Raw genomic sequence first — 27,870 nt, 5'->3', positions numbered from 1 at the left:
GGTAAAAATGGTTCTTTGAGGAGCAACCCGCCAGGATATTTAGCGATGCACATGTCACTTAGGCTATCTGATTTCTTCCTGAATGATTTCAGGAATAAGTTTGCAAGCATTAATAGTGGTGACATTGCACGCTTCATAGATAGGTTTGCAGTTTGATTTGTATTTCCTACAATGCACATCAAGTGAATTTATGGCCTCGTGGTTCACAGTAAAGTGTTCGTTTGTGTGTTTTCATTCTTCTTCCTGTGTGCTGCTGCGCTATTTTGTATGTCGCGGTATATTGATCGCACAAATTTTTCCTTTTTAATCGTAACTGCCTACAAACTCACAAAAACGATTTAAGCCCAATTTAAGATCACAATAACTCCCAGCAAGAGAAACCGTTCCAAATAGAACATCAAGGCCATACTGTGCACTGAGCAGAAGGTGCTGCTATGCAGAGCTTGATTGGCTATCTTTTTTTCCTTGTTCGCATAGGCATTGAATCCGCTTCACCACTACAGTCCACTGCTGCACCAGTGGAAGTCATGCTTGGTCACGGTAAGTCTTCCTGCAATCTTGCATAGGAAAACATTCCTAATGTCTCACTACACCAGTTGGTTTGTTTTCCTTGGGAGTAACTAAGTGGTACCTATATTTCAGACTACTTGCCGTTGCCATCACCACTTGGGCTAGGCACAATTGCTGGTGCAGATTCTGCTGTCCATGACACAGGTAGGTGCACTAAGTCAGGATCTGTTTTACATTACAGCTTGAAATGAAGAACTTTTCATTTGGTTCAGGCTAACCCTGTAATGCAGTATTACTTATGCTGAGGGCTCTGTCATAGCACAAAAAAATAAACATATGTAATTACTTTGCTGGCTGATTTCTTTAGATTGGGAGTGTCTAAGTGGTCGTTTAATTGCAGACGACCCACACTCTTCACGTGCCCCGCAGCTCACTGATGTGCAGACTACGCCCCCTCCCCCAGCTGACGAAGAAGGTAGGTGCAATGCACTAATAGTGCAGTGATAATCTATGAAAATTCAACAATGGACTGCAGCACTATTGCTGCAGATTTGCACGTAATAAATTAACCCTCTGCAATAGCAGCAGTGTGCAATTATGTCGTGGTGTGCAATAATTAGGTGCACGTCGGCACATCTTACTGTACCACTACTTCGGATGCCAGAAATTTGTTTCAGAAGAGAAGAAACAAGTGTTAACTTTATGCTCACCAACTAGTATTTCATATATTTTTCTGTGTGCATATGTATGAATGCATTGTTTACGTGGTGGACCCGTGTTATCTGTACAGAATTATATTTACAGGTAATTTTTCATTCAGCTCAATGAAAACATTGGATAGCCTTCTCAGGTACTTGTTGTGGAAATTGCTTCACTAGCCTGTTGCTTACCATTCACATACACGCTGCGTAGCCAGGCTAAAAATGTGCACCTGAGAATTAAAATACTTGGTTGAAGCCTCCCACAGTGTGTTTATTTATTTGACAGGTGCTGCCCAAAGCACACCCATCAGAGTGATTGCATCAGCATCATGGGACTCACCTGATTATGGTAAGTACTCAAGAAAACATTAGAATTTATTGCAAACTACAACCTTCCACTTCAATGAAAAAGTATGCATCGGTAACCTTGATATATTCATGATGGGTATCGGCAGGCCCGTAACAGCGTGTAGGTATCGCTTTACTGCACATAAATATTTCTGGTTTTTTCCATTTGCTTAACTCAAGCTTGTCATGAAAAATTGCTCTGAATATTAAGCAGGCAAAACACATGGATAACAATGAGATCCATTAACTATTACCCTGTCTGTATTACGAGCAACTAGTTTCCATTTAAGCGAGGCGTAAAGTTGGTCGCCAGAAAAAACTGTCCCTATCAGCGAGGATCATATTAACGGGGCACGACTGTATTCATCATTTCACACAAATACATTGCCCTGCAAGTTTGGCAACCTGTAGCCCTGTGACTGCACCCTAATCTTGATTTTGTGAGGGATGTAGATGTAGGTCTCGCTCTGAGGCAAACATAAATATGCTTTTTTTATATATTTTTTGCAGCTGAAGCTGGTCCTAGTGGCCTCAGCGGTGCCAAAGAGAGTGTCAGACAGCCAGTGATGACACCAGCATCAGGAACGCCCAAGAGTCGGCGGAGGAAGGGCGCAGTTGTGTACACCCCTCGCACCAAAAACCGCTTCGAGAAGTTGCATTCTCGAAGCGACAGGTACCGAAAGGCACTGAGTCAGATTAGGAAAAGGCACGACACAAGGCGAGTAACGCAGCAGGAGGCTCTCAACAAGCTTGAACCGCATTTGCCACAAGACCTTTTTGAATTGGTTAAAGCTCAAATCAGGCTCTGCTCATTTCCGAAATCCAAAAAGCACTGGTCAAAACAAATGAAACAATTCGCTCTCAATTTGTTCTTTCACTCTCCAAAAGCTTATCGCTTCCTCAGAGAAATGCTCCATTTGCCACATGTGAGGACGCTAAGGCGCTGGCTGGCAGACATCCCAATGACACCTGGTATCATTCCAGGTGCCATGGATGCAATAGAATCAATTACAAAAGATTGGCCACTACAAGACAAAGCATGCTGTCTTTTATTCGATGAAATATCCTTGAAAAAAAATTTGATGTATGATCAATCAAAAGATATTGTAATTGGCTTCACAGATGATGGGAATACTAGGACTTCTCGTGTGGCAAACATAGCCCTTGTTATGGCGGTGTCTGGCATATCAAGAAGTTGGATGCAGCCAGTAGCCTTTGCAGCGTCCCACAATGCAACTTCAGTTCTTGCAATGCGCAAGCTGCTATTAGATTTAATTCAGCAGCTTCAAACCAAAGGTCTTCTGGTGAAAGCGGTCATTTGTGATCAAGGGTCGAACAATGTGAGTCTGTCAAGAATGCTCATCCATTCTATCCATGAACCATATTTTGTTGTCAACAACCGCAAAATATACTTCATGTTTGACACCCCACACCTAATCAAATGCACAAGAAATAATTTGCGACGACATAAGCTCACCATTGGCTCTGAGGTTGTTGACTGGACACACATCGAAACCCTTTACAAAAAAACTCGTCACATTGATCGGGCCTCCAAAACACCAGTTGAGCATCTCAAAAGCAGATTGGCAAAAAAACTAAAAGAGCAACACATCTACAGGATGCCCTTTGCTGACATGAGAGTGAAGTACGCCACACAAGTGTTCAGCGAATCCGTATCTGTGGCACTCCTCACTCTCATTGCCATTCAAGAGCTTCCTGTTGATGCAAAATTTACAGCAGAGTTCACGGAAAGGATGGATAAGCTTTTTGACTGCCTGAACAGTTCGGCCCTGAAAAAGCAGGACGACAAGTTGCGGTACGCAATGACAGAAGGCTCGGAACATCATGTCTTCCTTGAGTCGTGCATAGATTGGATCGCCCAATGGCATTTTGGTGGTCCTCTGGACAAGCAACCACACACCATCAAAGGTTGGCAGATTACAATCAAAGCCTTACTTCTGCTGTGGACAGATCTAAAGGCAGATTTCGATTACACTCATCTTTTCACTCGTCGGTTGCAGCAGGATCCGTTGGAAAATTTTTTTGCAATAGTTCGTCAAAAACATGGCTGCAATGAGACACCTAATGTGTACCAATTCGTGGCTGCTGTAAAACATATTTGGATTGGCCAACTTTTCAAACTTTCGCAAGGAAACTGCGAAGTGACAACACATGCGTTCCTCACCAACTTGGAGAGTGTTTCTGCAGTATTGTCACCAAGCAGCACTCCAAGCACAAGCCACAGCAGGCAGCAAGGCTCAGGTTCATCTGACTTGCAGGCGTCTTCACAAGATGCCCCTGACATAGTATACGAAAATGTTGTGTACCATGTCGCTGGCACTCTTGTGAAGAGCTTTCTTGACCAGAGAACCACAGAATGCACATGTGAGGGAACACTCCTTGCAGCAGACGGTGGCTCTCTCCATGGACGACACCAATTCTTTGCACTACTCAAGGAGAATGGTGTTCCCGAGCACCTTTTCCAGTCAATTGCCGCAACTTCTGAGGCATGTCTAAATTATATAAAGAAATTGGATTCGGCCTTCAGACAAGAAATCTCTTGCTGTGCTCATTTGTCCAATGTGTCCAGGAATCTTGTTGAGAGGATGCCTAACCAGCAAGCTGTTTTCTGTTCATTAGGCTGCAAAATTAAATTCCTTAAATTATTCTGCCGCACAAGGCTGCATTGGCACCTTTCCTTTTTAAACAGGAGCATGACGTCAAAAACAAAACAGAGTGCTCCCGCCAGAAAGAGGCGCAAATTAGCCGGCTAAATTCATGAGGCACTGTGTTAGGATATTATTGTATTTGGATTTTTAATGCTGCCTACTTACTACACATGTGCTCTCTCTTTAACTTTTTGTTGTACTATTTATTTTTTATGTATATAAGTATTTATGTACCTGTTTATCCGTAATTCTGCTCCGATTGCACATATACTGTACTGACTGCTTTTGCTCCTGCTGCGTTACTTCTTTTACAAAGTACAAGTTTGCCTTCTAGAAGCCTTGTGTGCCTTGTTAGTATGAGCATTGCTATGACCATTGGTTCTCAAATTAATATTGCTGAATGCTAACAACTTACAAGAGGTGCTAAGGAAACCGTTTTGTTTTGGCTTCTCTTTCTTCCTGCGTGACAAGTATACAGGCTCAGTGCCCTTCAAGGAATGCCAGAATTCAGTTAATGACTGGCTGTATGCTAACCATAGTTCTTATGATCAGTAACAGTGCCATTTGTGCAAAAAGTAAATTTGTGAAGCACACCATAATGTTGAAGCATACATCGATTCAGGTGCTCGCAAAAACCAAAAAGTGCTCTGCGGAACCCAGGAGTTCTTGTGGTATATAACTTGGCAACCTCTGGTCATGGCTTGCCCTCTGTTATGCTGCTGGGAAAATTGGTGATAGCTACAGTTCATTTCATACATAAGGTACAACACAGTGAAATGTACGAAAGTAATCAGCAAGGAAAAATGAAGGGAGGTATGTTATTCCGTGCTTGTTTTGTGGCCGAGTGGTCTGAGGATTGACAAAGCAACAGCGTGTCGTCAGCAATAACAGTGCATTTAATCAAGCTCATGACAAATGCGTCATGTAGTAAGCCTGTAGGCAAAGCATTCACCATGTTTCGCTCACCACAAGGAACGCACTACTTTTTGGTCATGGATGCAGGCAGCGCAAACAAGAGCGCTAGCTTTGACAGCATTGCACCTGATGTATGAAACAGAGAGCAGAACCCACAGGCAGCAAACGCGGACTGGCTCAGGTGCTCGGCTCTGTAACATTTAAGAGGGGTGTACGCATAAGATGAAAAATGTTTGACATGTTTGCTGGTGTCCAATACAAGCGTGCTCGAAATATGCTGCGGTGCTATTTGTAGTTGCTTTTTTTTTCCTTCTGGAAGTTGTAGCGTTTGGGGTTTCACCTTTTGGAGCAACACATGGGTCATGAGGGGCACAATAGCAGCGGCCGGCGCATTACGCTGAACTGTGTGGCGTCCATAAGCGTTTGCAGATACTGTACAGTACACGGACCACTTGCAATTTACCATTCAGTAATATAATAACTGGACATTGTGGTAGATGCAGTATAACGCCACATAGAGAAACATTACTGGCCTGTTACGAACCCTGTGCGTTTTCATTTCTCAGATGAGTTATTTATACGCACGCATATTTTGTTACACCCCAATGTGTCATCGCAAGCTGAATTAATGACCTCCAATTACTGTTCGTCACCAGCCACGGCCACAACTGTTCAGAGAATTTTCATAAAGTCGCTTCTCCACACAATTCTCGGCCTGCCCTGGTTGCATCTTCCTCCCCTTGGTATCTACAAAACAAAGAAACCAAAATAGGGCATGGCAGACGAGCTGTGTCCTATAGCATGCAAGCCTGTAACTCATCTGCCAAGAGCTAAACGTGCCCAAGGTTACCTAAGTTCTTTTCATGGCATCTGTTTACTAAGTTATAGCACTGCAGCATATTATGTTGTCCTTAGTCTGATGCAACGAGTGAAAGGCTGAAACTTTTCGCTGCCCTTCTCTGTATGTGTGTATGCATAGCCACAGACAGATACATTTCAATACATCTCGGATGTTGTACTTCACTGCTGTTCATCTGAACCTGCACAAAAGCATATGCTACATGAATGTAGCACATGCTTATATGTACCGGACCTACCTTGATAGTACCTTACCTCTTTGTACCCTGTATATATTCTCTGTGCACTCGCTCATGTGTTCTAGGTTTCCATAATGGAATTTATTAATTTTGATTTTTAGAACGATTGTCACTGATATTGCAATGCCCAAGATGCCTAAAATCACTTTTGTACATCGATTGTCACTACTGATGTTTCCTTTAATAAACTGTTCTTTGGAGAAAACTATTTACGTTTTTGGTACTCGAGCGAGCGCCCTAAGCAGCTGCTAATCAGCCGCGCTGGCCGCGCCGCTCGCCACCATGCACCGTGCTGCCTCAACAGACACATCGAAATGCAAAAGCGGGTAAGCAGATGTCGTAAGTACTTAGGAAATCAAGCGGGAATGCAGCGCGGGAGCAGCAAGTCACCAGTATTTACGAAGCTTGCATCGAGCTAGCGGCCGCCAGCACCACGAACGCGCGAGCAACCGCCCGCAACCAGCCGGGTAAACAAACGCCGCCATATTGGATTTTTCTGGATTGGCTTGGCTGAGCTTGTTTCAAAAAGTTTTGAGCAATTTATGCCTTTACCGCCAACTCCCAGGCACCGCCACCGTCGCATTTCAAAATCGTCCCCATTGGCTCTACGGGAATGTCACACCCTTGGCAACGCTAGCAGCGGCAATGTTAGTTCACACGACAGGTTAGAGGTGGCGCTAGCTGTCTAGGGGAGATTAAAGTCACATACGGCTGCGCGCCCAGCGCGGTTGAGAGCGTTGGGAGAGAATGTGCCTTCATGGCGTAGAACCTCTTCTGCCCTTAGGAGTACCGCAAAGGTATTCGCGTTTTCACTTATCTAAACGCCACACAAGAATCAAGCAGCATACGGTTTTGCTTCAAACTGAAGTCGCGTTCGTTTGCTTCGATAAAAGGATTGTGCACGTGTGTAGAACCGAACAATTCACACAATGGACCTCTTTAATTGCACAGTGCCGCGCATCAATAAACTGAAGTTCAGAAGCGTGTTCTGTTCATCGTGTCGAACCGGTACCGAATCCACTGTTTTGCCCGGAACCAAAGGAACCGTTTGGAACTGTGCCGTGAGTCGGTTCAGTTTTGTTTTTCTAGCAAAATAGCATACTTTTCACTTTTTCCTCACACAAAATAAGACGTGCTACCGCGTATGGTTAGCCCGAAAGCTGTCTGGCCTATAAGAGACGAAAATGGCACCCAGTTTACGAGGCAACAAAGAAACCTAATTGCCGCTTCTGTAATATGACTTTGGCAATTATTAATCGTTGTACGTACGCTAGCCAGGCCGATGTGAAATCTTGATTATTATTAGCCTCCCCCTTTCACATATTTGTGGGTAGATTCATTCGAACTGTTAGCAGTCTTCTAACACAGAAAGCACCGAGAGGGAATAGGTTCCCTTCCGTTCTGTCAAGTGCGATAAAATATGTGCGACGTAGGTGCAACAACCACGTTGCGCAGCAATAAATTTCAGAAGCATTCGTTGTCTCAGAAATAGATACAATATAATAACCGCCACGATATGGCTAGATCACTGGCAGTGGCGCTCAGATACTAATCCCAAGGTTGCAGGTTGGATCCCGGCCGCTGCGGCCGCATTTCGATGGTCGCGATAAGCAAAATAACAAGTATGCTGTGCGACGTCAGCGCACGTCGGAGAAACCCAGCTGCAGCTCCCACGAAACGTATTGTTACGTTGCCCAAGGCGGGAACGCCGCAAGAACGCCCCGGGCACAGCACACAGGCCAAGAGCACAGGGCCGCACAGAGCACCCAAGCCCAGAGCACGCCCACCTTCGAGACACTTCGTTCATCTCGTCTTCACCAAGAATATCCGTTGCATGGGCCCCGGTCGAAAAAGCACGGTCTCGGTGTAGATTAGGGCATGCCAAGGGATGGCGAGAGGCAGGGCGTGAGGCGAGAGACGTGGACAACGCCACGCAGAGCTGCACGAGAGGTGGTCTGCGGCAAGGCCGGGGCGATCTCATAGGCGACAGCGGTGACCTAGCGGAGCACGCGGTATGGGCCAACATATCGGGACAGAAGTTTTTCGCAAACCAAAGCCCGACGCGGCGTGATGGCGACCAAAGCAGGGCTCCTGGGGAGAAAGTTATACCATGCGATAGCGGCGGTCGTAGTAGTCCTGCTGTGAGGCCTGCGATACTTGTAGTCGGGATATAAACAGCTGACGGCGTCGTGTGCATATTCAGAAGGTGGTGAAAGAGGTCGGAAGCAGCGTGTCCAAAGGTAATTGGGGCTGACGGCCGTACAACAGATAGAACGGTGAGTATCCGGCAGTGTCTTGACGGGAAGAATTGTAGGCGATAGTCACGTATGGAGGGGCAATGTCCCAGTCCCGAAGGTCCGGGGAAACATACATGGCGAGCATATCCGTGAGAGTGCGGTTGAGACGCTCTGTGAGGCCGTTAGCTTGGGGATGATAGGCGATGTTCAGCTTATGTTTAGTCGAGCAGGAACGGAGAATGTCGTCGACAACTTTAGAGAGAAAGCAACGGCCGTCGTTGGTGAGAGCTTGGCGGGGTGCACCATGACGGAGGATGAGGTCGTACAGGAGAAAGTCGGCAACGTCAGTAGCAGTACTGATCGGGAGGGCCCGCGTGATTGCGTAGCGAGTGGCATAACCTGTGGCAACGGCAATCTATTTGTTTCCGGAGGCGGACTCAGGAAACGGACCCAAAAGATCCAAGCCAACACGATAGAATGGTTCAGATCACATCAACAGGTTGGAGCATACCCGCTGAGAGAGTGGCAGACCGTTTCGGGGGCTGGCACTGGTCGCAGGCACGAATATAGCGGCGTATGGACTGGTAGAGGCGGGGCCAAAAGAAGCGACGACGCACGCGGGCGTAAGTACGCGAGACACCCAGATGTCCATCAGTAGGGAGGTGGTGGAGCTCTTGGAGGACATCGGTGCGCAGGTGCTTTGGCACAACCAGCAGGAGGCCGGGGCCGGCGGGGTTCAGGCTTCTGCGGTATAGTGTCACGATACAGCACAAACCGGCGCAGTGCAGGGTCACATGTGGAGGAGTTGAGGCGGTCAATAATAGAGCGGAGCTCGATATCCCGCCGCTGCAGCTCGCCAACGTGAGTAATAGCAGAGGGCGAGTACAGGTCAGCGGTGCAGTCACAGCCACAGTGGTCAGAAGAGTCGACGGGATATCGGGAGATACAATCAGCATCGGTGTGTAGCCGACCGGATTATACACCACGGTGTACGTAGCCTTGTAGACGTAAATTCCGGCGACCTAGCCGGCCAGTAGGATGTTTCAGTGAGGAGAGCCAACAGAGAGCATGGTGGAAGGTGACAACCGCAAAAGGGCGGCCGTACAAATACGGGCGAAATTTTCCAACTGCCCACACAAGGGCCAAGCGCTCGCGTTCCTTGATGGATTAATTTCGCTCTGAGGTAGAGAGCAGAAGGCTGGCGCAGGCAATGACACGGTCAGACCCAGACTACCGCTGAGAAAGGACAGCGCCAATTCCGTGACCGCTGGCGTCAGCGCGGACTTCAGTGGTGGCGGCCACATCGTAGTGTGCCAAGACGGGTGAGGTGGGGAGCTTCGAGTTGAGAACGGCAAAGGCGTTTTCTTGTAGGGGTCCCCAGGTGAAACTGATGTCTTTTTTAGCAGATCACTGAGGGGGCGGGCGATGTCAGCCGAGCCGGGCAAGAATAGGCGGCAGTAGGAGCACAGCCCCAAGAAGCTCCGTACGTCGTTGCATGAACGCGGCACCGGGAAGTCTTTCACGACGCGGATCTTAGATGGATCAGGGTGAACACCCGTGGCATCGATGACATGGCCCAAGATTGTGTTCTGACGACGCGCGAAACGACATTTGGAGGAGTTGAGCCGCAGTCCGGTCCGACGGAAAAGTGAAAGAATCTTGGAAAATTCATCGAGGTGAGTGGAAAAGCTGGGGGAGAAGACAATGATGTCATCGAGATAGGAGATACATGTGGACCATTTGAATCCGCGCTGAACGGCATCCATCTTGCGCCCGAAGGAGGCCGGCGCGTTTCATAACCCAAAAGGCATAACTTTGAACTGATGCGGCCCATCAGGTGTCACAAACGCGGTCTTCTGACGGTGCTGGTCATCCACTGCTATCTCCCAATAACCGTATCAAAGGTCTATGGAGGAGAAGAATTTGGCACCATAGAGGCAATCAAGGGCGTCGTCGATGCGCGGGAGAGGATACATGTCCTTCTTGGTTGTCTTATTTTGGTGGCGATAATGACCACAAAAACGCTATGAGGCATCGTTTTTCGTCACTAGGACGACTGGCGAGGCCCAGGGGCTGTAGGAGGGTTTGATAATGTTCTTATCAAGCATCTTCGTAACCTCGGCGTTAATGATCTGGCGCTCAGCGTGGGAGACTCGGTATGGTCAAGAAGTACTTTGATTTGGGCTAGTTGGTTCATATCTTGAAAGAAGTTAGGACGGCGCTAAAACGACAAAGACAAAGAGGCACGAACACAACAGGACGGGCACCAACTTCCAACTGAAGTTTATTGCACCAAACCCCTACATTTTATGCATCAACTGAGCCGTATCACAACAAGCTTATCACACAACAAAACGCAATTTCTTCAATAGACAGAACATCGGAAGTAGGCGCTACTTTTACAGACCAGAGACGCCTTCTGCACTATCCACTTGATAACAGCATTATTCTTACTTTATAAGTTCCCAGATTAAATGAGTGCGCAACCCACAAGAAAGCAAATTGATCATCCAAATGATACACACACGCTTGGGCAAGGCAACCAGCGCGCAAACTCAACAATCGTGATTTAACACAAAGAGTGAAAATGAATGAATGACCAACAACAAACGCGGAAAATTTGGTGGACATGAAAACTTAAACCTTCGGGGGAACCTCCCAGCGTCAATGTATTATAATTATCATCAAAATTTTTAAAACCTTTGAGAAAACCTCCCAGCGTTAAAGTGCTACAATATTGGTATCTACACAATCGTCTTTTCGGCCGATAAAACACATCGATGAAAAACAATGTATGCAGAAAACTTACAAACGTTGAAACCTAAAGACAGCCTTCGAGAAACGCCACCTCAGCGTCACTAATTGAAATGAACGGCCTACTAACGCATGCGCTTCCCGCTTTCTTAATAAAAAATGCCTCCACTACTTCTCGCTCAAATCTGTCTTTACCGCTCTTCAAAAAAATTGTTTTGCTCAGATCCGGACTACACCCCTTGCACGTCTTGCAGTGATCTGCAAGGAAACTTCCGTGATGTTGGCGCACATTCCGCAAGTGTTCACTGGCACGTTCATTAAAACATCGACCGGTTTGCCCTATGTAAACTAAACCGCAGCTTAGAGGAATCTGATATACAACTTGTGATCTGCATTTCGTGAACAGTTTTTGATGTTTAATAGGGCAAACCGGTCGTTTCTTATCCGGTTTTGACATTGTACAAATCTTTGACAACTTTGATGGGGCCGAGAAGACAACCTGCACCTGATGTTTGCTTGCGACTTTTTTTATACCATGGGACACCTTATGCATGTACGGAATCACAGGGACCAATTTTTTTGCTTCCGGAAGTTTCTCATCACAAGGCCGCTTGAATTTCTGGATTAACATTTCAGAAACAGCCAGAATCAAATGGGGCGGGTAACCCGCTTCGTGCAACCTCTGAATTTGGGCGCCAAAGCTCATAGACATCGTGTGATGGCACGACTTTCTTAAGGCACTCTGAAGGGAATTAGCGATTATTGCTCTTTTTACAAGTTTAGAATGAGCACTATAGATTGATATTTATGGAGGATCACCTATGCTGGGCGTACAATCCCAGATCTAAGAAAGGGCTGTTACCGTTTGATAGTGCTCATTCTAAACTTGTAAAAAGAGCAATAATCGCTAATTCCCTTCAGAGTGCCTTAAGAAAGTCGTGCCATCACAGGATGTCTATGAGCTTTGGCGCCCAAATTCAGAGGTTGCACGAAGCGGGTTACCCGCCCCATTTGATTTTGGCTGTTTCTGAAATGTTAATCCAGAAATTCAAGCGGCCTTGTGATGAGAAACTTCCGGAAGCAAAAAAATTGGTCCCTGTGATTCCGTACATGCATAAGGTGTCCCATGGTATAAAAAAAGTCGCAAGCAAACATCAGGTGCAGGTTGTCTTCTCGGCCCCATCAAAGTTGTCAAAGATTTGCACAATGTCAAAACCGGATAAGAAACGACCGGTTTGGCCTATTAAACATCAAACACTGTTCACGAAATGCAGATCACAAGTTGTATATCAGATTCCTCTAAGCTGCGGTTTAGTTTACATAGGGCAAACCGGTCGATGTTTTAATGAACGTGCCAGTGAACACTTGCGGAATGTGCGCCAACATCACGGAAGTTTCCTTGCAGATCACTGCAAGACGTGCAAGGGGTGTAGTCCGGATCTGAGCAAAACAATTTTTTTGAAGAGCGGTAAAGACAGATTTGAGCGAGAAGTAGTGGAGGCATTTTTTATTAAGAAAGCGGGAAGCGCATGCGTTAGTAGGCCGTCCATTTCAATTAGTGACGCTGAGGTGGCGTTTCTCGAAGGCTGTCTTTAGGTTTCAACGTTTGTAAGTTTTCTGCATACATTGTTTTTCATCGATGTGTTTTATCGGCCGAAAAGACGATTGTGTAGATACCAATATTGTAGCACTTTGACGCTGGGAGGTTTTCTCAAAGGTTTTAAAAATTTTGATGATAATTATAATACATTGACGCTGGGAGGTTCCCCCGAAGGTTTAAGTTTTCATGTCCACCAAATTTTCCGCGTTTGTTGTTGGTCATTCATTCATTTTCACTCTTTGTGTTAAATCACGATTGTTGAGTTTGCGCGCTGGTTGCCTTGCCCAAGCGTGTGTGTATCATTTGGATGATCAATTTGCTTTCTTGTGGGTTGCGCACTCATTTAATCTGGGAACTTATAAAGTAAGAATAATGCTGTTATCAAGTGGATAGTGCAGAAGGCGTCTCTGGTCTGTAAAAGTAGCGCCTACTTCCGATGTTCTGTCTATTGAAGAAATTGCGTTTTGTTGTGTGATAAGCTTGTTGTGATACGGCTCAGTTGATGCATAAAATGTAGGGGTTTGGTGCAATAAACTTCAGTTGGAAGTTGGTGCCCGTCCTGTTGTGTTCGTGCCTCTTTGTCTTTGTCGTTTTAGCGCCGTCCTAACTTCTTTCGGTATGGTCGACGACGAATAGTAGATGCATCCCCGGTGTCGACGAGGTGCTTCACAGAGAGTCTGCATTGAACAATCAGATAGAGGGATTGATGTTCTCGGAACCGAGTTAGAGGAGCTCGAGTTGTAAGACACCCTGCGAGCAGTCAATCAGACCTGAATGGTGGGACAAGAAATTGATGCCGAGAAACAGGTCGTGGGCGCCGGTACACAAAACGGTGAACTGAGCCGGGATACTGTGGCCGGGAACAGTGATGCGAAGAGTACATGGTCCGTCCACACCAGGTGTGCCTCCATGCGCCACACGCACGACGGACGTTGCAGGCGAGGGCACTTTGCGGAGGCGACGGCGAAGGGCAGAGCTCATCACAGATACGTGTGCACCAGTGTCAATAAGGGTTCGCACAGGAAAACTTTCGATTGTGACGTCCAGTAAGTTCGGTCGGGTGGTCAGTACAGGATTCTGGTCGGGGTCATTGATGCAGCGTCACCTCCGGTACCTGCATCAGCTAGTTTTCCAGAGTGGAGCGGACGTAGGGGGAGTGGCCGAAAGACAAGGCGACTGCGGTGAGCGTGAACGACGAAAGAACGCCCCGGGCACAGCACACAGGCCAAGAGCACAGGGCTCGCGCAGAGCACAGGTAGGTAGGTAGGTAGGCCTCAGACATTGCTGGCACATACCCACTGCGGGTAGTGGCCAAGATACAGGCGGTTAATTGCTGGATACAGGAAAGTTTGGCGAGAAACGGAGTGGTAATAGTATGAAGGTTGATAGATTGGAAGACGCAAAGACAGGGGTCCTGTTAACTTGGAGATAAAATACGGGAGAATGGCTTAATGTGCATAATAGTATACAATGATTGTAATGTATCAGTGTCGTACTGGAAAAAGAAATTAGAATGGGAGTCGCTGCGTTTCTTGAAGAAAGTTTTGTACAGCAGAGCGCACACTCCTGTCGCTTCGTCCAAACAAAGAAGCTCCAATGGAAAGAACAACCGCGGAGGACGCAGACAAACCCAGTTGATGAAATGGAATTTGCAAAGGACGCTTCCTGAAATGAGAGAAGCGGTGGAAGAACAGCAGGAAGTGATCTATTGCCTCAGGATCGGCACAAAAAGGGCACAATGGGGAAGCCGCCAGGCCAGATCTGTGAAGGTAGAAATTTAGAAGGGGAACCCGGCAACGCAAACGCGTGAAAGAGACCTCTTGTCTGCGCGAGAGTGCCAGTCTTTGATACTCCAAGGATGCAGATGATGTTGATATTTGGGAGATGATGTAATAGCCGTGGCAGCAAATTCCTGAAATAGTGTGTAGCTGCGAAACCTCACCGCAGCTGTATTTGCACAGGTTGGCAGCACAGGAACAATTGGGCCACAGAGAGACGCCCTTGCTCAGGAATCTGCAACCTCATTTAAGTGAAAGCCCATGTGACCTGGTTCCCAAAGCAACCTTACCGAATTTAGATGAAGCGGAATCAGGAACTTAATTAGGCGTAATGTCTGGGACTGAGTGGGGGAGGATAATGAAGATTAAATGGACAGAGTCCGTCATAACCACGACCTCGGAAACGGTAGTTTCTAATTTTCGTAAGGCTAAGATTACGGCTAATAATTCAGCCAGATAAAACGGAGTGAAATCAGGAAGACGGAGAGAAAAATACCAACCCAGTGAAGGCGAAAAAGTTACCACACCTGCCTTTTCGCGATCCTGTGAGGCATCGGTAGCAGTAAGAGCAGTAAGAGCAGTAAGAGCAGGTCTCCTGAACAATCCCTGAAGATGCGGAAAAGACTGTAGCTTTGCATTCGAAGGAAAATGTCATCGAATTCAATCTGGACAGAAGATAAGTTGTTATACATTTGGCGGATATCTGTGAAATGAATGTTTATGGGGCCAAGGAGGGACTACACGAAACTTATGTGCGGAGTATGAAAACGAGACCAGGCGGAACTAATAAAGGCGGAAGGTTGACTACGAAATATTATACTGGAAGCGTGAAGAGGTGAGTCGCACAATTTTAAAAATGTTTGAACCTTTAAATGGCGAAACCTAGCTGATAACGATAGAAATCGTGCCTCAAGGTGCAGAACAGCATTGGCGACATATTTTGGACTCCCCACACAGAGGCGCGACGCCTCACGCTCCAAGAGCACAAGAGGGCGAAGTTTATAGGCAGGAGCTCCTGAGAATAAAACACGCCCGAACTCCAAAATTGGGCGGACATGCATTTTATAAATCATCAGAAGTGTATGCCTTCTCATGCCTGACCTAGCGCAACAAAGCCTGCGCAGGATGCCGATGGCCCGAACTCCCTTTGCAGAAACTTGCTCAATGTGTGGCCGCCAGGATGGAGTAGAGTTGTATATTACTCCGAGATACTTCACGCTCTGAACCTGAGGAATTATGTTATTTCTACAGACCAGGCAGATATTTACAGGAACAGGATCCGGAAATACTAACAATGCGCATTTCTTCACATTGAGGGTCAGATGAAGTCTTCCTAACCAGTTGTCAAGAACATTGAGGTAATTTTGCAGGGTTCGAAAAAGAGTGTGATTGTCACCTGCTGATACAAAAAATGCACCATCGTCGGCGTACACATAAACTTTCACACTTTGAATGCATGGAATTGAGCTTAGAAAAATGTTAAAAAGATCATTTGAGAGAGCTGATTTTTGTGGTACATTTCTTGTCCATTGAAATATCCTTGATAAAAGACCATTTTGGCAGCAATAAAATTCTCTATTTTTTAAAAAAAGCAGAAATCCAGGCTACAAATTAGCTTGGGAAGTTGAGTTCCTGTAATCTGTGTACAGAGTCGAGTGCTCAACGCTGTCGTATGCTTTACTGATATCCAAGGTGACAAGCACATCAAACTGTTTTCTATTGCGTGCTAATTTAATACGACTCTCTAGGTCAGTCACTTTTTCCACCAATTTCACTAGGTTCGATGGTAATGAAATAGGGCGTATGTTGTCTAAAGTTAAGCCCTCCCCTTGCATTTTAAGCAATGGAACTCTTTCAGCAAGACGCCACTCATGAGGTATCCAAGGACCTTTAATGGAATGGTTAACTAGAGCCAACACGTCTTCAGGAGAATCATTTCACAAAATTTTGATCATTGATGAAGTGACCTTATCGGGGCCAGGAGCCCCTGGGGATAAGCGCAGAATAACTTGCGACAGCTCAGGCATAGAGACCTCAGTGAAATCACTTGAGGTGCATGTGACTATAGCAGGAGAAGGTAGAGCAGATGTAAAGCGAAGCTCTAGGCCACACGCAGAATCGTCTAAGGCCTTTGCGATGTCAGCAGGGGACTGAACGAGGGATTCAATGTTGACAGCCGGTGTAATAACCTTCTTGCGCCTCAGGAAATTAAACAAAGTTCGTTTATTTCCTGATTGCGAAAGGAAATCATAACTATTTGTATTATACTCCTCCTATGCACGGGCGACAGTGCCCTAAAATGTTGCTGCAACATACTTATAATCCAACCATTTTTTGGGCATTTATTGATGGGAAGTTTTCTTCCAAGCTGCTTTCCGTCGTCTATATGCACGCGTGCACTCAACATTACACCAGTTGTTCGCGATTGCACCATTTGTTCTCTTAACCAAAATTCAGACTATTGCCTTGCATGGTCCAGTACTGAACATAGATGTGTAGCCTTGCTTTCGGTACTTGCCTCAGGTCAAGGGTCTGAAGTGATTTGGAGAACTGATTTTAGCGCGTCTTTAAAGCAACTGTAATTTATTAATGTGTGATGATGTTGCTCAGGAAGAGTCTGGATACAACTACAAACGACAATACACGTTTCGCGCTAAATATAAACGAGTGGAATACTTCTATAGTACGACATTTATTGAAAATATTTTTAAAATGTCTTGTTCAAGACTCCGTTTAGAACGAACCTTTAAGTTAGAGGCAGAGGCTGAAAAACAACAGCCATGTTGTTGCGAGTTATCTGCTACATCGTCTGCTGCGCATGCGCAAGCTCGCCGAGAAGGCGGCCAAGTAAGAGGGATGAAGCAGTGGGTTGCGGCTTCAAAATATATAACGCAACCGCCTCTTCTGAGTTCTTTCCTTCCTCCATGTCTTAGAAGGACTTGAGAGACAAACTAGAAAATCCGCTAGTAATATGGCCGGTGTTGACTGCATGTCACTCCTGAAAGCCGGTTTGAACCATTTTTCACCCATTGTGTTTTTTTAAATAAATGAATGTGTTTGGTCTACCAAGAAAAATGAGACGAACGTTATTTATTGTTTTTGTGTTGTTGCTCCTTATATGTTTGTCATTTGAGTGATCTTGTTGTTTGGCCATTTGGCGCTGCGGTTGGTAGCGCGCCCATGCTCACTCCTCAAGGCAAATTCGAGGTAAGCATGTAATTATACGTGTCACGGCTAGATGGCGTGAGCCGCCACCCGATTTAATGTTTTCAGCCTTATCCATCCATCCATCCATCCGTCCATCCATCCATCCATCCATCCATCCATCCATCCATCCATCCATCCATCCATCCATCCATCCATCCATCCATCCATTCGTCCATCCGTCCGTCCGTCCGTCCGTCCATCCATCCATCCATCCATCCATCCATCCGTCCGTCCGTCCGTCCGTCCGTCCGTCCGTCCGTCCATCCGTCCATCCATCCATCCATCCATCCATCCATCCATCCATCCATCCGTCCGTCCGTCCGTCCGTCCGTCCGTCCGTCCGTCCATCCATCCATCCATCCATGCAGCCATGCAGCCATTCATCCATCCATCCATTCTTCCGTCCGTCCGTCCGTTAGTCCGTCCCTACGCACCATGTGATCATGCAACGCGCGCAGAAAGAATCATTTTGTACATGCACGTACAGTTATTATTGCTCGGTTTTCGCCACTTCCGACAGGCAGCACTGGCACGGTCAAGAGGGAATCCAGCAGCTCAGCTGACGATGACGTTAGAGTCAAAGTGTGCACGTTTCACACGTTCGACCCTTTTACGCTAGTCGTATATTAAAACCTCCTCAGTTACCCTTGAACCTTTTTACGGAAACAGATTTCACAAGCTAGTCGCAAGGCCGCTGCGGTGGCGACTAGAGGTGCAACTTGTGGGTGCAATTATTCCGAACGTCAACCGCCTTGTAAGTTGCCCGCAAACGACTATATGCGAAACAATTATTTTTTTTTTGCGTGTTGTTCAGCATATAAACTATTGGGCATGGAGAGCGATGCAGTTGTCTTTCATTCTCGTAAGTGGCGAAGACCCAGGCCATGCTCCATGATTTGCTGCTGCTCCTCACTGACGTGGTTTACTTTCATGGTACTGCCTATCTGCACCGTTCGGAAGCCCAGCTGCTTACCTGTCTTGCATCAAATGCCCGCAACAAATCAATGCCCTGATGGGGATCTTAAAGCGAAGCCGCAAGGAATGCATTCATGCTACACAAGTTAAATGAGTGTGTTTACGATAAACATTGTTAACAATTCTCTTGGGCACGAAAACCAAGCAGGTGTGCGCGTTGTTTTATATATAAGGTGCACCGAGGTGGACAAGCTATTCGTGCCACCAGCCCATTTTTGCCCCGATTTACAATTTAAATTTTTTTTAATTTTAGTCCGTGTCTTGAATGCACCTCTCGAATCTTCAAACTTCTTTGAACAAAAAAGTGCGTTCATTTTGCGAGTCTTAGCTTCCTAGCTTAGCTCATGAGAACAAAGAAAGCAGTGGCGAGTACGTTACATTAGTTCAATAAAAACATAGGGTCACTGACCAAGTCAAAATTTTAAAGAAACGTATTGACGTTTCGGAAGCCCTACGGCTTCCTTGTTCACAATGGGTGAAACCAGGCAAAAGCATGCGTTTATATCTTATTCAAAAATGCGTCGTAATGATCTTGCGTAGTCAGCAGGCAGATTTCCTTGCGTCCGATTTAGTGTACCGGGAGAGGTTTGTATCATCAAGGACTCTAGATACAGGCGTCTAGAAGTGATTCGTTCTCTGGCAAGGACACGTGCCCCGTCCCAATTGATGACATGTCCAGTCTCTTGCACGTGTTCGGCCAGAGCGTTAGCAGCACTGCGTCCTTTCGCCACGTCATTTTTGTGCTGCTGGATCCGTCTGCACCAGTTTCCGGATTCCCCGATATAATTCCGGTCGCAATCTTCACACGGAATCTTGTACACGACCCCAGGATATCTGTCAGGGGGAAGCGGGTCTTTCATATTGACGAGCTCGTTTCTAAGCTTGCTTGTTGGAACGTGGGCAACTTGCACGCCGTACTTTCGGAATACCCGACCAAGTGCTTCACTGATATGTGGCATGTAGGGGATGGATGCGCGTTTTGGCTTAGAAGCATTGGCGACGTCAGAAGGTGGCGGTCGCTCCAGTAGTTTCTTTTTTGTGTTTGCCACGAAACTTCTTGGATAGCCATTTCTCGCCAAATCCCTTTCAACAGTCTTTAGCTCTTCCTTCAGGGACTGCTCGTTCGAGCTGGTGTTTATTGCTCTTTCGACTAAAGAGCAGACGACAGAGCGCTTGTGTGCCATCGGGTGGACAGAATAAAAGTCAAGATAACGGCCTGTGTGCGTAGGCTTTCTGTACACGGTGAACTCCAGGCTCGTGGGTTTTCGCATCACACGGGTGTCCAGAAAAGAGATGCAGCCATTCGCCTCCTCTTCCACAGTGAACTTGATTGAGGCTTCTATGCCGTTGAGGTGGTTTAAGAACCGTTGGACGTGTTGTTTCTTTAAGATGCAAAAACAATCATCCACGTACCTGACGAATAATTTAGGGCGTGGCTCGAATGTTTCTAGGGCTTTCGTCTCGATGGCTTCCATTGTGAGGTTAGCCGCCGTCACGGAAATTGATGCTCCCATGGCTGTGCCGAAGGTCTGTCGATAGTAATTGCCACCGTACGAGAAATATGTGTTGGCAAGGCAAAAGGAAAGAAGCTTACATAGGTCGGGTACGTCGAAAGGTGTGCGCTCTTCAAGAGACGAGTCCTCGTTCAAACGAAGCTTGCAGGTTTCCACAGCCAGGTCACCCGGAACGCACGTGAAAAGGGAACAAACATCGAAGGAAACCATCACTTCACCACTTTCAAGTGCGACGTTCTTCACTTTGTTAATGAAGTCCACTGTATTCCGTATATGCGTCTCGGTCTTGCCAACTAGAGGAGATAAAATCTTGTGCAGGTAGCGAGACAAACTTTGGAGTGGAGACCTTGTAAAATCCACAATAGGAAGCAACGGAACACCTTCCTTATGAACTTTCGGCAGCCCGTAGATAGCTGGCGCCGATCCGTTTGTGCAGAGTAGCTTGTAATATAGGCTTCTTTTTGACGGTGTAAGGAACTGAAAAATCGTTGACAGTAGCTTTTGAAGGTCCCTCTGGACTTTAGAAGTGGGGTCTTTGGGTAGGCGGCTGTAAGTTTCCGGGTCCTGAAGCAAATCTTCAATTTTGGCTTTATAAGACTCACGGTCAAGAATAACTGTGACGTTTCCTTTGTCGGCTGGTAGTATCGCAATCCTGCGGATACTGCGTAGCCTTTCTAGTGACTTCCGCTCTTCTGAGGACAGAGGGCACACAGGGTCAGACTTGCGTATACGTGAAAGTATCCCTATCGCCTTCGTACGGACTTCATCCCTGAGACCAACGTCTAAAAGTTGAACAGCGCTTTCAACGGCAGAGATCACTTTTCGTGAATCTGGTGGCTTTCCTTGGTTGAAGTTCAGTCCGTGACTTAGAACCTGGGCTTCGCTCGGAGTCAGAGTGTAAGAGGAAAGGTTCCGTACCTCAGACAATGGTGTCGCCCGTATGCCCCTTTTTTCGGAGGTAAGTTTGTCGAGCTTCGATTCCTGGGCCCTCTCGTGTTTTTCCTTTGTCAAGCGGTCTTCTTGGTTGGCAACGAGTTGGATCTCGTGAAAAACGTCTGGAGCCGAAGATTCTAGGAGGCGCCTTTCACAGAACACATCATTGTCAAGGCGTTTCAGAGTAAGTTTGCATTCTTCAATGCGGGCTTGGACGAGAAGGCGCTCCGCTTTGTTGATCACTTGGTGTCCAAAGGCAGATCTTACGGGTCTGTGCAGACGAAGGGATCTCGGCGTCACACGGTGAATCTTACAGGCCAAGTTGAATTGCAGATGCGTTCGGAAAGCTGCCAGTTTTGACGAACTACGAATGAAATGGCGGATGCTTGTAATGACTGGCTGCCCATACTTATGGCGTATGTTGATGTAGTCAAGAGTTTGACGAAACGTCGTCTGGTCAGGTAGAGGCATAATAAAAACATAGGGTCACTGACCAAGTCAAAATTTTAAAGAAACGTATTGACGTTTCGGAAGCCCTACGGCTTCCTTGTTCACAATGGGTGAAACCAGGCAAAAGCATGCGTTTATATCTTATTCAAAAATGCGTCGTAATGATCTTGCGTAGTCAGCAGGCAGATTTCCTTGCGTCCGATTTAGCGTACCGGGAGTGGTTTGTATCATCAAGGACTCTAGATACAGGCGTCTAGAAGTGATTCGTTCTCTGGCAAGCACACGTGCCCCGTCCCAATTGATGGCATGTCCAGTCTCTTGCACGTGTTCGGCCAGAGCGTTAGCAGCACTGCGTCCTTTCGCCACGTCATTTTTGTGCTGCTGGATCCGTCTGCACCAGTTTCCGGATTCCCCGATATAATTCCGGTCGCAATCTTCACACGGAATCTTGTACACGACCCCAGGATATCTGTCACGGGGAAGCGGGTCTTTCACATTGACGAGCTCGTTTCTAAGCTTGCTTGTTGGAACGTGGGCAACTTGCACGCCGTACTTTCGGAATACCCGACCAAGTGCTTCACTGATATGTGGCATGTAGGGGATGGATGCGCGTTTTGGCTTAGAAGCATTGGCGACGTCAGAAGGTGGCGGTCGCTCCAGTAGTTTCTTTTTTGTGTTTGCCACAAAACTTCTTGGATAGCCATTTCTCGCCAAATCCCTTTCAACAGTCTTTAGCTCTTCCTTCAGGGACTGCTCGTTCGAGCACGTGTTCGAGCACTGCTCGTTCGAGCTCGTTCGAATACGTTTCTTTAAAATTTTGACTTGGTCAGTGACCCTATGTTTTTATTATGCCTCTACCTGACCAGACGACGTTTCGTCACTCTTGACTACATCAACATACGCCATAAGTATGGGCAGCCAGTCATTACAAGCATCCGCCATTTCATTCGTAGTTCGTCAAAACTGGCAGCTTTCCGAACGCATCTGCAATTCAACTTGGCCTGTAAGATTCACCGTGTGACGCCGAGATCCCTTCGTCTGCACAGACCCGTAAGATCTGCCTTTGGACTCCAAGTGATCAACAAAGCGGAGCGCCTTCTCGTCCAAGCCCGCATTGAAGAATGCAAACTTACTCTGAAACGCCTTGACAATGATGTGTTCTGTGAAAGGCGCCTCCTAGAATCTTCGGCTCCAGACGTTTTTCACGAGATCCAACTCGTTGACAACCAAGAAGCCCGCTTGACAAAGGAAAAACACGAGAGGGCCCAGGAATCGAAGCTCGACAAACTTACCTCCGAAAAAAGGGGCATACGGGCGACACCATTGTCTGAGGTACGGAACCTTTCCTCTTACACTCTGACTCCGAGCGAAGCCCAGGTTCTAAGTCACGGACTGAACTTCAACCAAGGAAAGCCACCAGATTCACGAAAAATGATCTCTGCCGTTGAAAGCGCTGTTCAACTTTGAGACGTTGGTCTCAGGGATGAAGTCCGTACGAAGGCGATAGGGATACTTTCACGTATACGCAAGTCTGACCCTGTGTGCCCTCTGTCCTCAGAAGAGCGGAAGTCACTAGAAAGGCTACGCAGTAACCGCAGGATTGCGATACTACCAGCCGACAAAGGAAACGTCACAGTTATTCTTGACCGTGAGTCTTGTAAAGCCAAAATTGAAGATTTGCTTCAGGACCCGGAAACTTACAGCCGCCTACTCAAAGACCCCACTTCTAAAGTCCAGAGGGACCTTCAAAAGCTACTGTCAACGATTTTTCAGTTCCTTCCACCGTCAAAAAGAAGCCTATATTACAAGCTACTCTGCACAAACGGATCGGCGCCAGCAATCTACGGGCTGCCGAAAGTTCATAAGGAAGGTGTTCCGTTGCGTCCTATTGTGGATTTTACAAGGTCTCCACTCCAAAGTTTGTCTCGCTACATGCACAAGATTTTATCTCCTCTAGTTGGCAAGACCTAGACGCATATACGGAATACAGTGGACTTCATTAACAAAGCGAAGAACGTCGCACTTGAAAGTGGTGAAGTGATGGTTTCCTTCGATGTTTGTTCCCTTTTCACGTGCGTTCCGGTTGACCTGGCTGTGGAAACCTGCAAGCTTCGTTTGAACGAGGACTCGTCTCTTGAAGAGCGCACACCTTTCGACGTACCCGACCTATGTAAGCTTCTTTCCTTTTGCCTTGCCAACACATATTTCTCGTACGGTGGCAATTACTATCGACAGACCTTCGGCACAGCCATGGGAGCATCAATTTCCGTGACGGCGGCTAACCTCACAATGGAAGCCATCGAGACGAAAGCCCTAGAAACATTCGAGCCACGCCCTAAATTATTCGTCAGGTACGTGGATGATTGTTTTTGCATCTTAAAGAAACAACACGTCCAACGGTTCTTAAACCACCTCAACGGCATAGAAGCCTCAATCAAGTTCACTGTGGAAGAGGAGGCGAATGGCTGCATCTCTTTTCTGGACACCCGTGTGACGCGAAAACCCACGAGCCTGGAGTTCACCGTGTACAGAAAGCCTACGCACACAGGCCGTTATCTTGACTTTTATTCTGTCCACCCGATGGCACACAAGCGCTCTGTCGTCTTCTCTTTAGTCGAAAGAGCAATAAACACGTGCTCGAACGAGCAGTCCCTGAAGGAAGAGCTAAAGACTGTTGAAAGGGATTTGGCGAGAAATGGCTATCCAAGAAGTTTTGTGGCAAACACAAAAAAGAAACTACTGGAGCGACCGCCACCTTCTGACGTCGCCAATGCTTCTAAGCCAAAACGCGCATACATCCCCTACATGCCACATATCAGTGAAGCACTTGGTCGGGTATTCCGAAAGTACGGCGTGCAAGTTGCCCACGTTCCAACAAGCAAGCTTAGAAACGAGCTCGTCAATGTGAAAGACCCGCTTCCCCCTGACAGATATCCTGGGGTCGTGTACAAGATTCCGTGTGAAGATTGCGACCGGAATTATATCGGGGAATCCGGAAACTGGTGCAGACGGATCCAGCAGCACAAAAATGACGTGGCGAAAGGACGCAGTGCTGCTAACGCTCTGGCCGAACACGTGCAAGAGACTGGACATGTCATCAATTGGGACGGGGCACGTGTGCTTGCCAGAGAACGAATCACTTCTAGACGCCTGTATCTAGAGTCCTTGATGATACAAACCACTCCCGGTACACTAAATCGGACGCAAGGAAATCTGCCTGCTGACTACGCAAGATCATTACGACGCATTTTTGAATAAGATATAAACGCATGCTTTTGCCTGGTTTCACCCATTGTGAACAAGGAAGCCGTAGGGCTTCCGAAACGTCAATACGTTTCTTTAAAATTTTGACTTGGTCAGTGACCCTATGTTTTTATTATGCCTCTACCTGACCAGACGACGTTTCGTCAAACTCTTGACTACGTTACATTAGTTCAAACGCTATCATCTTGGAGTGAAGGAACCCTGAACGAGATGACTAAACGTGTTTCCAGTACATCAACTCAAGACACTATACCAGGCTCAGTTCCATCGACTGATGGGACTGAAGAAACGTTATTTGCTCCTTTAACTATGTGGGCTACGAAAGGTCCAAGTTGCTATATCAAGGATGCTAAATTTACCAAAACCAAGTAAATCGCTGATAGGTATAGCACGGACTCAAAAATGTGCGAGTTCGCTCCATACATAACTGTATGCGCAACAAACTCGCAGCTTTTCCTGAGAACACACAGTAGTGTGCATAGCGCATCATGTTGTCTTTCAGGTAATATGAAAACAATGTACGGGTCTGTGTGGCCAAGGGCTGCCGCTGACGGGACTCATTAACGCTGTCGCGTCATAGGCTTAAAGGCGCGGCTAAAGCGTTCGCCTAATTTTTGATACTTTGTAGCTTGTTGCGGCGTAGCTTGCCACGTAAATCGATGACGTCTCTTGCGAGATCAGAACAATTGCACCATCTGGTTTAAGATGTCTGGGTACAATTGTTTGTGCGGCGAAAACCCCAGTTGTCTGCGCTAGTCGCACTGCTGCCGTTGGGCTGACGGGCTACCTGCACGAGTTTCGCCGTATGCTCGCGTCGTTACATACGCTGCCGGTTAAGGTGTTTCCACGCCGAAATAATATATATTGTTCTTACACCACGGTTGTTATACGTAGGTGGATTAGGGGCTGAACAAATTCGTTTTCTTTTTACAGGCAAGCTCCGCATTGGCTAATGTTCCTCTTTTTTCTCCATAACTGCAGTCTCCAACCGCATTTAAAGAGCATAGCTAATGCATACCAAGAACTCCAGAAATAGGCGTGAAGCTGTCGCTGGGAACCACACTGTATAGGCTTTGACGCGTGTTTGTAGCTCCTTGAGGCGACTGACGCTCGGTCAAATACCCTGTCATGGTACTCTGAATATTCCATCTTGTCATAGCTGTTGCTGTCCTCCAGCCAGAAAGGGCGCATGCCGAATTATTCGAAGAACTTTGTTCACTGCTAGTGTTGTTATTCACTACTGAAAAGCGCGTATCCGCGCAAACATTTGGCTGGGGTTTTCATATAATTTTATTTCAGTGTTTTTTCTCTTTCTATTTCTTCTGGAAGCACAATTGGCAATTTCCTGATTTAAAGCATAAAGTAAGTGTCCCACGAAGACGGCTCAATTGTTGAGAACGGCACTTTACTTTCATCAAGCGTGTCTTCAAACGCAGCAATATTAAGCCTTCAACTCTGCGAGCATGACCCATCATTCAATGTGTCGTTTTCCACATCCTTTTCATTTGCAGTATTACGTGTTTCAAAAAAGACAAAGCAAATCTCTTGTATCCACAAACGGAGCCCGGATCGTCACACTCGATATGATAACACTGAAGACATTTCCAACAATCCCCGTCAAAAGCATATTTGATTCGGAAACTGTTAATGAAGGCAATTTTTTTCATAGGTCAAATTTAATCATAACAATCAATATATCAGCAGATTAGCAGACGGCACTCTTGCATTTTTTATTAAGGTTTTTGCTATCATAAAAAGCGTTCCTCATTCATTTTTTTTCATGGCAATCTTAACTACTCGATGCGATCCATGGAAGCACTTGACAAGAAAGAGTTTGCTATATATCAGAAGAATGGACCATTACATTCAATATTTCCGTAACGGCATCTTACTATTTTCTAAATTTCAAAACTTCAGTCAGAGAACGTTGGGCATGAGTTCGCATATCGTGATGCAGAAAATTTGATCAAGGAAAAAACTTTCTTGTGTGGAGCCCAGCGAGTGGTTTAATTGTACCCCTTTTCCCAGTAACCTTATGTTTGTCCTGCATATTAGTATTCTCTGCGCACGCTAAACTTCAGTCGCACGCAATGCCTCCTTCGCACCTAGGAATACACAGTCTTTGAATTCTCTGAGCTCCACATGGGTCGGGGTGCCCGTCGAGCAAAGAGCGTCTTCATGGACAAACCATTGCAATGATACATGTGTTCTCTGCCGCCTTCCTTAATCACTTTGGTGAAGGACATACGGCACTTATGCTTGCTTCTTTTGGTGACAGATGAATGTCTGGGTAAAAATTTCAAAAAGCCTGGAGAACTTGTCCTTTCATTACCGACACTTTACAAATGCATCAGGAAATATTATTGACACTCTTTATTTTTTTGTTGAAAAATACTTTCAGAGCAATGAGCCACTAAAAAGGGTAGTGCTTACAAAAATAAAAAAACAAAGCAACATAACATAATCGGTGTAGATGTAACAACAATGTTACTTTCGCAATGTTAGTCAGTGCACTCTGCAAGAGATGGACCTCATCAACCGGGGCCAGTGATGAAGGCAGGTGCGTACCTAGAAATTCTGGACAAGCAGATTTCTTCAACGGGAAGTTATTTATGAGGGCAATTTTTTCGCGCATGGTAAGATTGCAGCAAACAAAGAATATATCCGCAGATATCTCTTCTGGAGACTCGCAATTTTCTGGTATTAATTGTCAGTTACGCACCCAATTCGCTTACTTACGGAGTCTTATCGGTGCTAGTGCAGGTCCAACTTTAAAATGAAGGTTTACTTTCCGCAGGAAATAAAATTCGCATCAGTATATGTTCATAACACTATCCTACATTATTGTACAGTTCGTCCATAATTAAAATAAATGTGCAAGAAAGCTGGATTTGATTCCAATCTTCGTATTAAGAAAT

The 27,870-nt window shown here is 46.3% G+C and overlaps 1 protein-coding gene and 1 long non-coding RNA gene across 4 annotated transcripts; one reads left to right on the top strand and one right to left on the bottom strand.

Annotated features, from left to right (window-relative positions):
• Positions 1–374: 374 nt before the first annotated feature.
• LOC144112076 (uncharacterized) lies at positions 375–6,448 on the top strand. 3 transcript variants are annotated; one of them, XR_013310187.1, is made up of 5 exons: positions 375–540; positions 643–714; positions 911–985; positions 1,498–1,560; positions 2,070–6,448. XR_013310187.1 is itself a non-coding variant. In XM_077645152.1 (4 exons), exons 1-4 carry the CDS (start codon positions 435–437, stop codon positions 1,581–1,583), a joined length of 339 nt encoding a protein of 112 aa, XP_077501278.1. In that variant the 5' UTR covers positions 375–434; the 3' UTR covers positions 1,584–1,930. The 3 variants fall into 3 exon arrangements, 1 of the variants encoding a protein (XP_077501278.1); XR_013310186.1 differs by having other exon boundaries at positions 1,478–1,560; XM_077645152.1 differs by lacking the exon at positions 2,070–6,448 and having other exon boundaries at positions 1,498–1,930.
• On the bottom strand, positions 5,104–6,860 carry LOC144112078 (uncharacterized). The gene is made up of 2 exons (XR_013310189.1): positions 6,588–6,860; positions 5,104–5,890 (listed from the first exon to the last, which is right to left on the bottom strand). It is a non-coding gene; the product is annotated as an uncharacterized LOC144112078 (long non-coding RNA).
• Positions 6,861–27,870: the final 21,010 nt, after the last annotated feature.

Source organism: Amblyomma americanum, unplaced genomic scaffold (assembly GCF_052857255.1).
Source record: "Amblyomma americanum isolate KBUSLIRL-KWMA unplaced genomic scaffold, ASM5285725v1 scaffold_47, whole genome shotgun sequence".
In the NCBI taxonomy this organism is placed as follows: domain Eukaryota; kingdom Metazoa; phylum Arthropoda; class Arachnida; order Ixodida; family Ixodidae; genus Amblyomma; species Amblyomma americanum.
This window is presented reverse-complemented; position numbering and strand designations above follow the sequence as displayed.